Source organism: Calypte anna, chromosome 1, assembly GCF_003957555.1.
Source record: "Calypte anna isolate BGI_N300 chromosome 1, bCalAnn1_v1.p, whole genome shotgun sequence".
NCBI classification, from domain to species: domain Eukaryota; kingdom Metazoa; phylum Chordata; class Aves; order Apodiformes; family Trochilidae; genus Calypte; species Calypte anna.
In genome coordinates, this window is record NC_044244.1 from 144,643,517 (window position 1) to 144,657,794 (window position 14,278).

General features: G+C 41.3%; 1 protein-coding gene across 1 annotated transcript; it reads left to right on the forward strand.

The window, feature by feature from the left end:
- Positions 1-879: 879 nt before the first annotated feature.
- On the forward strand, positions 880-12,030 carry POGLUT2 (protein O-glucosyltransferase 2). Its single transcript, XM_030466344.1, has 10 exons — positions 880-1,267; positions 3,636-3,841; positions 4,280-4,485; positions 5,229-5,306; positions 8,021-8,193; positions 9,032-9,269; positions 9,933-10,142; positions 10,483-10,572; positions 11,526-11,630; positions 11,841-12,030. Exons 1-10 carry the CDS (start codon positions 1,095-1,097, stop codon positions 11,856-11,858), a joined length of 1,497 nt encoding a protein of 498 aa, XP_030322204.1. The 5' UTR covers positions 880-1,094; the 3' UTR covers positions 11,859-12,030.
- The last annotated feature ends 2,248 nt before the right edge of the window (positions 12,031-14,278 follow it).

The following is a 14,278-nucleotide window of genomic DNA, read 5'->3' on the forward strand; positions in this document are numbered from 1 at the left end:
TTCTGGTTTGCAGTGCTTCCATAAACATTGTATCTTCTTCTCTACTTTTTTTCCTGCTCATTGTAGCTGAGTTTGGATCATCTGACAGATAGAGAGCTTTTGACTCTCTCAAGGCTTGCAGTGGGCAATTTCCCCTGTGGCAGCAGGGTGGTGAGGTGACTGGCAGTCCAAAGTAGTGAGCTGAGCTTCCAGACACAGAATCATAGAATTGTTTTAGTTAGAAAAGACCCATAAAATCAGCAACCCAGCGCTGTCAAGTTGACCCCTAAAACAGAAGCACATCCACAGGTCCTTTAAATACCTCCAGGGACTGAGGCTCCACCAGCCTCTGCCACTGCCTGGTAACCTTTTCAGTGAAGAAATTTTTCCTAATATTCAACCTAACCCTCCCCTGGCATAACTTGAGGTAATTTCCTGGGCACACTGTTGGTTCCATCAGCCAGATGATGACCATTACCCCCAGGTCCTTTTCCTCTGGGCATCTTTCCAGCCGCTCTTTGGCAAGCCTGGTAACATTGCAGGGCTTTGTTGTGACCCAAGTGCAGGAGCCCAGGCAGCTTACATCGTGCCCCGGCTACTGCTGCTCTGAGGAGAATTTTGATAAACCAATTTTCCCAATTTTAAATTCTGGAAATCACCGTAACAGAGCGGACGGGGGAGACTCAACAGCAACACTGAGACATGAACTGAATGTGGAAGTCAAAGGCATCGCCAGAGCTGGATTTCTCCTCTTCTTCCGAAGTTGTCCCGGCAAAGCCCAAGAAGCCAGTAGACGGTTCCGAACTCTGCGCAAACCCGCCGTGGGCCTCCTCCCAACCGGACTACACCTCCCACCCCGCCCCCGCGGAAGGAGGAGGGGGTATGGCGGCAGATCGCCCCGCCCCGCTCCCCTCATTCCCGGGGGGGATGGTTCTTTGAGAGGGCCGACCCGGCGGCAGGGACGGCAGCGGCCCCGCGGTTTTCCCCTTCACGCCCCCCGCCTCATGTGCCAGGCGCGCCGAGGGCTGGACTCCCCGGTGCCGCCGTGAGGGCCGGAGGAAGGTCCCGGCTGCTCTCCCTCCGGCCGTGTTTCTCCGTCAGGCGAAGCGCTGTAAATGCGGGGCCTGTGGCCGCTCTGCCTCGCCCTGGGAGCCGTCGCGGCGGGCGGGGGCGGGGGCGGCGGTGTGAGCCCCGAGCTGAGCGCGGTATGGGGGCCCGGGCTGCGGGCCGAGGCTGCCCTCCCCGCTCGGTATTTTTACGTGCAGGCCGTGGACGCCGAAGGGCAGAGGTAAGCGCGGCGGTGGTGGGTGCTGCTGCTGATGGTGCTGATGGGGACTTCGCTTGCGGGCAGAAAAAAAGAAAAAAAATCCGAGAGATTGGTAAAAAAGTCACGCGTCCTGTCCCAGCTCCCACCCTCCCCACCTCAGGAGGGTGAGGGGAGTTAGGCGGGGAGGGGGCAGGGGGGCTTTTTAGGCGCCCTGACCCCCGAATTAAGACCCTCCCCAGGGGTGTGGGTGTCCGGCTAACCCCAGGTTGGGCAGACGCCTAAAATATTTGCGGCTCTGGGTCCAAATGGTCATTGCTGGGTTTCTTGTGAGGGAGCGAAGCGTCCTGCTCTCCGCCTTGCGTGGCAGCAGTGTCGGCACGGCCATGTGCCCCGACCCCAGTGGGGCTGACCCTGTCCCCGGCTGATTTTTACACCTTTTAGGCGGAATTTTATATGGGATTTTCGAGGGGGAAACCACTGGTGCTGAAGGCTCCCTGTGTGTTTCTTCGAAGAACACCTTAACTCTCTAGGAGCATCATCTAACTTCACAAGGGGAAGAGATGAGGACAGAAATGAGATGATGGAAATGTTCAACAGCAAAACACGTGTATTGGTCCAGGCAGCAATTTATGATTTATTCTGCATTGTCAAAACCTTAACAATAACTCGTATGTTTCATTTATTATGTTTCCACTGTTAGGAACATTGGTATTTCTCCTTAACACGCAGACACAAGATCAGTAGCATAATTTAGGAATTGCTCTGTGGGCCATTAAATAAACTTAATTGGAATTAAGTAATTCCTAGAGTAATAGGTAAATTTAGTTTGCATTGGACACTCAAGGGTTTACATTTCTATGGGAAAGAAATCTTGACCATTCAAGCTAGATAGGAGCTCAGAGTGCTCCATCCAGGTTGTCCAGATTAGATTCACTGTGAGGCACATGAGTCTGGAAGCTGGAAATAGAGTTTATCTTCAACAGTAAGTATTTCCTGCATTTAGTTGAGCTGGCAGCTTCAGTATGTCTGGATAAGTTTAAGAAAAGGTGACCAAGCTGCTGGGCTGTAATCTCTTAGTCCAGCTGCTCCCACCACCTCTGTCTTTAGCCCAAACCCTCCCTACATATTTGTTGTTTAAAGAACTGGAAGGGAATTGGCAGAGGTAAGATTTTGACTATGCCGAAGTTTTTAGTATCTCTGTAATATGCATTAACTTAATGATCTTGCAAATCATTCTCTGGTTTTATGGAGATTTTTCTGTGACTGGTGTATGGTGAATCTCACCAAAATGTCATAAATGCATGTGATCCCAGTGTAGTGTTTTCTCCCCACAAAGACACTGCCATTTAAAATATCTTTTTTTTTTTTTCCCCTTTGTATGAGCCACCATAAGAATTAGGAAGTTTAACTTCATTCTTCTCTTCCTTAAATAGCATCTGGAAAATAAAGTGAGCTGGAAGTATTTTGTGACTGTATGTAAAGAAGCAGTTAAAAAGATGCTAAAGTGAAGCTTGTTCTAATTTTTTTGTTTGCTTTTTTAAAAAATTATTTGTTTATTTCTTGCTTTTGTTTGGGGATTTTTGTGTTGGGTTTTTTTGTTTGGGTTTTTTTGTTTGTTGGCTTTGGGTTTTTTTGTTTGGTTTTTTTTTTTAATGGAATCATAGAATTGTTTGAGTTGAAACAGACTTAAAAATAATTTAGTCTGACTTCCTTCCATGGACAGGGACATCTTCATCTAGATCAGGTTGCTCAAGGCCATATCCAGTCTGACCTTGACCACTTCCAGGGATGGGGCAGCCACAGGATCACGGAATTGTCACCGTTGGGAAAGACCTCTAAGATCACTCTGTCCATCAACCCATGAAAAAAAAAAAAAAAAACCAACAAAAAATCCACCACCAAAACAGCTTCTCTTGGCAGCCTGTTCCAGTGTCTCATCACCCTTGTCCAATCTAAGACTATACTCTTTCAGTTTAAAACTTGCCCCAAGATCCATTTTTCTGCATGCTCTCTGCCTTCCCACCGTTTTACACTTGAGCTACCACTAATCAAGAGCTTTGCTGGATTTTTAAAGTTGTTCTGTAAAGACTGTATTTCTGACAGTCTTCAACATGCAGGGCACCAAGTAATTTTAGAGGTGTGTTTGTGAGTATCTGAGTGGAGCCTGCTTGGTATGTAATGGTTCTAACAGCATGGTTTAGGTACCCTAACAAAATTCTCTTTGGAAAAATCATATCTTGCTTGTTAACATTAGGATGAGCTTATCAAGACCTTGCATGGATCAGTGAAGTCACTAGAAATCTGTCAACTACAAAAGGAATGGATCAGATGAAGAAAGCTGTTGTGTGTTTCCTTTTTTTTATTAAGCTCCCACTTATTCTCTTGGTAGGTTCACTTCATCACCAGGTGAAAATGCATTCCAGGTGAAGATCACTGCTCCTGATGAACAGTTCACTCGGGTTGGTGTGCAAGTATTAGACAGGAAAGATGGTTCCTTTCTTGTGAGATACAGGATGTATGCAAGCTACAAAAACCTGAAGATAGAAGTCAAAAGTGGAGATAAACATGTCGCAAAGTCCCCATACATTTTAAAAGGTAAGAAGTAGCATTACACAGATTTCCTACCATGGCTTTTTCATAGAATCATAGAATCATAGAATTGGCTGGGTTGGAAGGGACCTCAGAGATCATCAAGTCCAACCCTTCTCACAAACGGTCCCAGAACTTTTAGCATAGGGTTCTGTGAGACCTCAGTACTTCTCCAGACTGTCAAATCCCATTGGTGTTATGGAGTCACTATGTGTCCTGCATGTACTATCCAAAATAGCAAAAATGAACAAATGCTGTGAACCTGTTGCTTAACAAATGTGTGACTCAATTTGAGTAAAAAACAAAAAGTTTCAAACATATCCACTTACAATTGCTGAAGGTTTGTCCCTTACAGTGAATGCTTAGTGCCTGACCCTCTTTTCTGATCTCAGCAGCTCAATAGTGTGACTTACTAAAGTAAAATAATAATTGTGTTGCTCATAGGACCTATTTACCATGAAAACTGTGACTGCCCTCAGGAGGAGAGCAGTGTATGGCTGGAAGAGATGAACTGCCCTCAAATCATTCCACAGATTCAAAGAGACCTAGCAAATTTTCCCACTGTTGATCCAGATAAGATTGCAAAAGAAATTCCACAGAGGTTTGGACAAAGGCAGAGTTTGTGTCATTACACCATCAAAGGTAACGAGGTATGGAATGGGTTGTCCTGAAGTCCATATGGGGATTTGGTGGCAAGTCATACATTTAGGCTGGTTGGCTCTTCCCAGTTGGAAAGTTTTTTATTGTCCTTTAAGAAAGTTCCTTTGTTCACTCTTCTACCCTTGAAGACTCTGCAGTTTGAACTCAGTAGTATTTATCTTACTTTGAGAAGTGCTTTTTGTGACAACTGAAGCACAGTGGAGGCAAATTGCTTTCCAAGCAATCAATATGAGTACTGGGCACAGGCCCAAATCTCCTAAATGCTAATTCAGTTTTCTGTTCTCTGAGTGATATTGCTGTGGAGTGACACAATCATCTAATTTGACATGTATCAATAAATTATGTTGTGCATAATTGTGTGGTAAAGAAATAACACTTAGCTCTGCTGAGGATCAGAGCTACAGTTCTTTCTAACACAGCTGTTCTGACTTCAGTGGAGTTTCATATGGAAATGAGAACAATGGAACAAAACAGAAACAACCAGTTTCTGTGTCTGTGAGACAGCCTTAAAAAGCTGCAAAAGCAAGCAAAGCTTGTCTTTTTTTTTTTTTTTTTTTTCTCACTTTTCTATGTTGTGTTAGATGAGATTCGTGAAGCTTCCCAGCTGATTCATTACTCTGTGCAGGCATACAATCTGTCTGACTAGTTACTTACTAAGTGATTAAAAGAGCTCTAAATTGTGTGTTCTCTGAAATGAAAACACCAGATCAGTAAAACCTTTGCTTATTTTCAGGTTTATATAAAGACATATGGTGAGCATGTTGGCTTCAGAATTTTCATGGATGCCATACTGCTTTCTTTGACAAGAAAAGTGAGTACTTCCATACCATCATTTATTCTGCATGGCCTAATTTGTAGAAGTCTGGGCTTAACAAGTGTACCTTAGCCTATTTGTTGCTATTTCTGTTAAAAAGCTTTTCTTGTTCTTTGATTAATAATGGGAAGGTCAGATGGATTTTCCTTGTTTGAAGTTGGCACATTTTAGAATGCTGTCTGATCACTGTGTGCCTCTCCTATAAAAGCCTGCTCTTAGTTAGCAAGTGGTAATTGAAAAACAGGCTTTTATAGGAGGGTTTGATAGATCTGGACAGAGTGTTTTTGTATAGATTAAATAAATAACTGTAGCATCTAATAGAAAATTCTGTCTCTGCTAGTGTATTTTACAAAGACTGTCACAAATAGGTAATGTGTATCATTTCCATTAAATTCCATGTGTTGAAAACAAGATGGAAAGGATTGAGAAAGAGCACCAAAAGGCCAACAGTTAGCTTGTGGTGAAACTCCTTTGTTGTACAAGCAAAAAGCCCCATGAAGACTCTTTCCTAGGGAAACTTTGAAAAAAAAGAAACCTGATGTTGTGTACATAGTGACAGAGCATAACAGGGCTGAAGTTTCAGCACACACAAACATAACATAATTGTTACATAAAGATTAGTAAGAGAAATATGAAGATACCAGAGTTAATACCTATTTTTGACTGTAAAAAGACAAAGCACTTTGTCTTTTATAAAGGAGAGGAATTACTGAAGTATGGAGTTACTAATCTTAAATTCCTTAAAAAAAAATTCTAAAAAATAAACACATTGTTCATAAACAGCTGACAGGTAAGGTAAATGGTTTGCAACAACATGGATTTATCATAAAAAAATCAAGTCATTCCTATATAAATTCTTTGTAGAACAGGCTTCCTCTATGGATAGCTGGTATCTTAGGCTCTTGAGGGTAAGTCTCACACATTTCTCACAAAGACAGGAGAACTTTGCCTACAGGAAACAACTGTAACCTGCTCGGAAAGCCTTACTTAAGTAATAGCTTCCAATGTTTCCAGAGAGGAGAAAGGTGTCAGATTTATTCTTCAGTGGTTTGTCCTGGCTTTACTTCCCACTTAATAAGTTGTATTTTGACTTGAAGATGGACTACAGAATATGCTTGTTGAATTTTCAGGTAACAAAAAATTAAAGAATCTGCAAGTACCTCACAGTACAGCATCATAGTTAAAATAAGAGAAATTGTATGGAAAAACAGATAAAATAAAGTGATAGATACTACACAAAGGCTGAATAAGTCATATAGTTATGACACCTATTTAAAATAGGGAGCAAGTGATTATGTTCTGCGGGAAAGTGGGAAGGTTGCAGTATCACAAATTTCAAATTTAACCTGAATCAACAGTAGCATGCTTTTGTGAAAAGCTAAATACAAACACTAACAGAAGAAACACATGAAAGAAATGTAAAGTAACCTTTCCACTGTGCTCTGGATTAGTAGTGATCAGTTATGCTATTGTGTCTGCCTTTGGGTGTCCAGAAAGATTTTTCAGTTACTGACATTTCCGATAGGAAAATGAATTACTGATAGGAAAATGGCAAGAGTTACTAGATACACAAATGAAGATTCATTTAAGTGGGGGTTGTTTCATGTAACAGTGTCTAGGTGAAGTTGTGAATGTTGCCTTAAATTATCCATAGGGCTGCTCTGTGGAAGATGAAAGTCCTCAGTGTCATTAGTGCTGAACAAGGAATAATGGAATTAAATTGTATCAAAAGTATTTAGGCTAACTGTTGGAAAAGATTTGCTAACTCCAAAGGCAAAAACTGCTTACAGATTTAGAAAATCCCCCTTAAACACTGTAGGAAGACTGCAGAATTTTTTATTACAGTAGTGTCACTAAAAGACTGTAGGTTACTGAGTGGGAGAAGAATATTTAACCTGTGGAATGATGTCATTGAGGATGTAAATAAAATGTAGTTTGTAGCCTGTTTGTGTCCATCATAACCATTAGATGGCACTGTACTCAAAGTTTAGTGCTGTAGATTACAAGGTGTAGCCAACCCCCCTTTGAACTGAAGGTACACAATAAAACCTTTCATGTCAGTCTATACTGAAGACAAAAAGTGTTGCCCTGGGTCTCTGTAGAATTTCTGGATGTCTCTGCCAAAGATTTTCTTGGGTCATCAAGTTAGCGAAAAGTATCTCCAGCAGTTTAGGGGGATGCTTGATATTTGGCAAACTATTAGCTTCATTCTCTGTCCATGAAGAGAAATTAAATTAGAAATGTAATGAAATCTCTCTGAGGCACAGAAGAATCCTGAAATCTTATCCTGTGGCTGATGATTCTGATCTGAAGAATAATGGGGTTTGAGAGGAGAAATGCTGTGATGTGTATATATGATGAGGAATCAGCAAAATGTTTCAACTACATTTTTACATGTAGATTTGAGAATTATTAATGCTGAGGATTGTTCTTTCTTCAGAGAAGATATTTTCTCATGGATCTATTAAAATAGTTGTATTTAAATGTTTTAAATAGCTTAACTACATATTCTAATAAAAATTAAAATTATCATTACTGTAGTCTCAGTGCTTCTAGAATGTTTCTAAACTTCAATGATTTATTATAGATACATTAAGTATACTGGAGATCTGTCTATTTTTTCTCTTAGGTTGTTTTCAATACACAAGATGTTAGCAATAGAATTATGCTTTATGTTAAAATGCATTTGTGTTTACTTTGCTTCTGTTTAGGTGAAAATGCCAGATGTGGAATTTTTTGTTAACCTGGGGGACTGGCCTTTGGAGAAAAAGAAATCCCTGCAGAACCTGCACCCCATCTTCTCATGGTGTGGGTCCACTGAGTCAAAAGACATTGTCATGCCAACATATGACTTAACAGACTCAGTTTTGGAGACTATGGGCCGGTAAGAAATTGCTTAAAATTTTCACAAAATTCAGTGAGTGATCTTTCAAAAAGGTATTTGTACTCTTAGAGAGAATATTTTAAGGGTAGGTACTATGCTTGCTGCTTTGTTCTCTCCCCCTAATTGGCATGTTGACAACTGGTCAGGTCTCTTTTTTTCCTGATTTTCCTAGAATCTTTTTTTTTTACATTTCAAAGCCCAATGTAGTCCTCTTGACTTAGGACCTACCATTTCCCACTTTGATCACTGGCCTTTGAAAGTGCTCTGTAGCTGGTTTGAAACACTACAGCTTCCAAGAGATCTCTGTTATCCACTTTGAACCTGTTTATAATTTCACTGCATTCAGTTCAGGTTGTCTTTATTATCAAGACTATTCCTAAATTTTCTTCCCTTCCTCACCCCTCCTCAACCAGTTTATGTGTTTTAACTTTGCAAAGAAAGTGAAATATGTTGTATGAAACTAATTACATAAAAACCTTGCTTTGGACTATCATGACTGCCTCATCACCATTATCAGATACTGCATTACCCTGTGTCAACTTCATCTCTCTGGCAACTAAATCCACTTTTAGCCACTTTTTTCCATGGCAGCTGACAGGTCCTCTTTCCACACACCAAGTTGTCATTGGACTGATGCTGCTTTGCCTCAGGCGTGTGAACCTGACAATCCTGATCTATTTTTATCACTGCAAAAATACTGATACATTACATATACGGGTGTGCTTATGACTTACCTTCATCCTTGCTGTTTGCCTGTTGGTACTGTAAACTTTTAAGCAGTTGCACTTCAAAAACTTTCCAGTAGGCTTCACTATTAAATAATGTCTTTCTCCCCCAGAGTCAGTCTGGATATGATGTCAGTTCAGGCAAATACTGGCCCATCATGGGAAGACAAGAATACCACAGCATTCTGGAGAGGGCGTGACAGTCGCAAAGAAAGGCTTGAACTTGTAAAACTGAGCAGAAAATACCCAGAGATCATAGATGCTGCTTTCACAAACTTTTTTTTTTTTAAACATGATGAAAGCCTCTATGGCCCAATTGTTAAGCACATTTCATTTTTTGATTTTTTTAAGGTAAGACACTGACCAGTTTTCACAGAACTAGGTTCTTGGTGTTTCCCATTATCAAGTAAAATTGTAAATATTACTGGTTATAAAGTGATTTTTAGTTTTTCAGCAGTACAGCAATAACAAACATGAATAAGCATCCCCCTCCAGTGCAATTAACTGCTTTACATCTAGAGGTTCCGTAGGAGCTTGGGTTGTCTATGAAACTCCAAGTTCCTTTTTATTCCTTTTTCCTGATCCAGCAATCAGGACTACTAACATAACTAACATAAGGGGAAAATCAGTGGATGAAGTGGCACATTCTCCGTCCCTGGAGACATTTAAAAAAAGACTGGATGTGGCACTCAGTGCCATGGTCTAGCAACTGCTCCGGTGGGTCAAGGGTTGGACTAGATGATCTCTGAGGTCCCTTCCAACCCGGCTAATTCTATGAATTCTATGATTCTATCTACCCTCACATCTAAGGATGAGCATCTAGGAATTTCCAAAGAACTTCAAATGGATGAAGAGGGCGTCTCTGTGTACCCCGCACTACGATGAATTCCAAACTAAAAAATAAAAGCTACTAAAACATTGATAATGTGATACCAGCACCCTCAGAATAATATAACCTAACCAAGGTGCTTGGCTCTTCTGTTTGTTAATAACTTATAGTTATTTTCTTTACAGTATAAATACCAGATCAATATTGATGGCACGGTGGCAGCCTACAGATTGCCTTATCTGCTAGCAGGAAACAGTGTGGTGCTAAAGCAAGACTCCATCTACTATGAGCATTTTTATAACGAGCTGCAGCCATGGAAACATTATATTCCGTTTAAAAGTGACCTGAGTGATCTATTAGAAAAACTACAGTGGGCAAAGGAGCATGATGAAGAGGTAAATATGAGTTTAGAAGCAATCCATGATCTTTCTAGACAAAATACAGCAAAAAGTGCATTTATTTAAAACAGTCTATTAGACTTAAATTACTGTCATCAACTCTACCAATAAGAAAGACACATTTTAAATATATATAATAAAGCCCTTACTTTGAAATTAAATAACATTTTGGAAAAAGAGGAGATTTTTGTAAGAATGTTGTACTTCTAAAATTAAGAAGGCAAAATATAAATATTATCTTAAGCTGTCAACGCTATACTTGGCTCCAGAATCAATACTGAAATAACTGCTGCTTTTTGACAATTAAAGAAATTTTTTTATTTTTTTTTTTTGACAGGCAAAAAATATTGCAAAATCTGGGCAAGAATTTGCAAGAAACAATCTCATGGGAGATCACATTTTTTGTTACTACTTCAAACTTTTCCAGGTTAGTATATTTTTAATGGCCATAACTCTCAAAATAAGAAATCCCACAGAAAGAATTCAGGGCAGTGGAGCTGCTGGAAACAGGTCAGTCCAATACTTGAAGCCACGAGCAAGCAGTAGCAAGTAAGAATTTCAGTTGGCTTAAAAACATTGCGTTCAGTAATTTCCTATTAAGCCCCTTAAGACTATGCTGGTGGTTTGAGAAGCAGTTGGATCCCATAAATCGTGATCTAATCTGCAAGAATATGTTGCCCACAATGATCACAGAATTCCACATCAGACACACACCCTGTGAACCACAGCTGAAAATATCTGTGCATTAGCACCGAGACACTGAAACTCCAGTGAGGCACCTGAAGGGGCTGCTGCCTGCAGTCACTCTGACACACTATGGAGTAACAGATCATGCAGCCCCAGAGTTTTTACAGAATTACTCAGCTTATTTGGTACAGTGTTTACAACCAGGTGTTCCAGAAGGGCGGGGAACTACTGGAGGGCATACAGCTAAGGGCTATGAAGATGAATAGGGGACTAGAATATCTCTTGTGAGGAAAGGGTGAAGGGCTTGGTCTTTCTAGTCTGAAGAGAAGACTGAGAGAGGGATCTTATCAATTCCTAGGATGATAGGGCCAGTCTTTTTTCAGTGGTGCCCAGTGGCAGGGCAAGAGGTAATGGGCACATTAAATTGAAACACAGGAAATTTCATCTAAACTTGAAGAGGAACTTCTCTAGTTCAGGGGTAGCAGAGCACTGGAACAGGCTGCCCAGAGAGGTGTTGGAGTCTCTGTCTCTGGAGACACTCAAAACCCCCCTGGATGCCATCCTGTGCAACCTGCTTTAGGTGAACTTCCTTTGGCAGGGGGGTTGGACTTAGGGGATCTCCAGAGATCCTTTCCAACCCCTAACATTCTATTAATTAATGATACCTTCCTTTTTTTTTTTTTTTTAAACTAGGAATACGCCAGCTTGCAAGTGAGTGAGCCAAAAATCAGAGATGGGATGGAGAGAGTGCACCAGCCTGATGACGACCTTTTTCCATGTACTTGCCACAGAAAAAAGGTAGCATACATACAGCCTTAAATGTCAGGTGCTGGATATCTTCAGTTCATACTCAAAGGGAAAAGGCACTGCTGAAAAGCCCATGGTATCAGTTACCAGGCCATTAGCACCTGTCAAACTTAGAACCACTTCTTCATGTATTGCAGGACTAGACAGCTGAAAATTGAGTTTCCAGTTAACTGAAAAATGTTTCTTCTCTTTTGACTACAGGCCAAAGATGAACTCTGACAGAAAGAAACAAAACAATTTTTTTAATATTTACCTATATTGAAAATGCCTTCTTAAGGAAAGAAGAAAAAATTTGGTTTAAAATGCCAATGGATCGTGTCAATGGATATGATGCTTACTGTATCGTGATCTACTTATGGAATAAAAGCAAGCACGTTTACTTTTTATCTTGCAGCAGCTGCCACGCCTTCTTCAAGAACATTTTTATGTATTTTTTTTTTAATAAAAGCCATGTTTATATCAATCATGTGTTTCTGTCATGAGATACTGTGGAAATGCAGATACTTATTACTCATGCTTGTTATACTGAATCTATTCACAAGCATATTCTATAGAAAGGGGCAAATAAAAACTGTAAATCTGTTCTCCCACCCCATGTAGCCAAAGCTTTGTCAGACTGTAACTTTGTTCTTTCTGAACAGTATTTTCCAAGACAATGATGTGGGGTTTATAATACATCATTTTAACCTGAAGGAAAAACACAGTGCTAAAGTTACATACAGTTTTTCACAGGTACCTTGTCTGTGAAACTCACTGTTTGGCAATATGAAAAGAATTGAGTAGCACTGGGCAGTGACTACTGAAACTAAACCAATCATTCTTTCATGAGTCCATTTTCAGAATACCTGTTTTCCACTAAGAATAAGTAATTCAACTGTTCCGTGGAGAGCATATCAACATCATGTGAGAAGCAACAGAGGAATATTGTATCTGATTTTTAACTTTCATCTGCCTTTTACTGCAGTAAAAGCAAGCCTAAGGAATGGTTAGTTTGATCATGTGTTAAACACTATGTTATAATTTAACTATACTAAACTAGTCATTTTAAATAGATCTTTTTTGCAGTGCAGCACTAAAATAAAGCTATCTGATGTAAGCACCTGACCGAACCCTCACAACAATCCTCTCAGCTCCCCTGGGATGATCTGACCCCAGTTTAAGCAGCTATGCACTGTCACCACAGCTCCTCCCAAGGGCAACCTCCAGGCTCAAGCTGCCTGCTCACATGCAGCTGGTCACACTGCAGCAGCAAGCTGCAAGCCCTAATATGCAGAATGGACCAGGTTTTGGGGAACTCTTGGCAATGGAGATGAGACCAGCATCTCAGGGGACAAAAGCAAGATGCTTTTCTCAGTATCAACCATTTCATCTCAGGGGTCATCATTCAGCTGACACTTGCTGATGACTTGTCTGAAAGCCAATTAATCTATTGCTGTAAGCTTTGGTTATACCAGCAGGTTCCTGGTAGGCCAGAGTGAGGAAGTTGGCAGCTGCAAGGGCACATGAAGTATTTCATCCACTCTGCAACATCACAGCCCAGCTGAAGACCCAAATTCATCCTGCTGATGGGTGATGGGACCCCCACCTGCCTCTTCTGAACCCTCCTGACAGAAGCCTTCACATGTCATATCTACTTTCTTCTCCTGGAGTTCCTCCACTAGTATTAACATAATTTGTTTCTTACCATTTTTTATTTAGTAGTCATAGAATCATAGAATCGACTGGGTTGGAAGGGACCTCAGAGATCATCAAGTCCAACCCTTGAACCACCGTTGCAGTTACCAGAGCATGGCACTGAGTGCCACATCCAGTCTCTCTTTAAATATCTCCAGGGATGGAGAATCCACTACTTCCCTGGGCAGCCCATTCCAATGTCTGATCACCCTCTCTGTAAAGAAATTCTTTCTAATATCCAGCCTAAACCTCCCCCGGCACAACTTCAGACCGTGCCCTCTTGTCTTGCTGAGAGTTGCCTGGGAAAAGAGACCAACCCCCCCTGGCTACCCCCTCCTTCCAGGGAGTTGTAGAGAGTGATGAGGTCTCCTCTGAGCCTCCTCTTCTCCAGGCTGAACAGCCCCAGCTCCCTCAGCCTCTCCTCATAGGATCTGTGCTCGAGTCCCTTCACCAGCCTGGTTGCCCTCCTTTGGACCTGCTCCAGCACCTCAATCTCCTTCCTGAACTGAGGGGCCCAGAACTGGACACAGTACTCGAGGTGTGTAGTCTTCCATGCCTCTCTTCAAAGGGGCTCTCTGATCAGTCCTTTACACTAGGGAAGTTGCTGGAGGGTGGCTTTAGAACTGAGCCATGTTCTTTGCTCTTCATGCACAGCAATGCCTGCATTAACACTGCCCCCTTTCCTCTGAAGGCTGGGAGTTTCACACTAAATGAGTCGAGATTCCTCTCACTGCATCACTGGTTTTGAAGCACACCACAATGTGTGCCAGCAGCACAGCCCAGGCTGCCCAGCCTCAGGGTATGTGGTTCTATGAATCTGTAGGTTTTCATTTCAAACAAGCATTGCATCAGTAATACACTCAGAATGAAACCACTCAAAGGTTTGTTGTCAAAATCAAAACAGATTCTTTCCTGTAAATTACTTCAAGTATCAGTCAAAACCAGATAAGCATCTACTTGTTAAT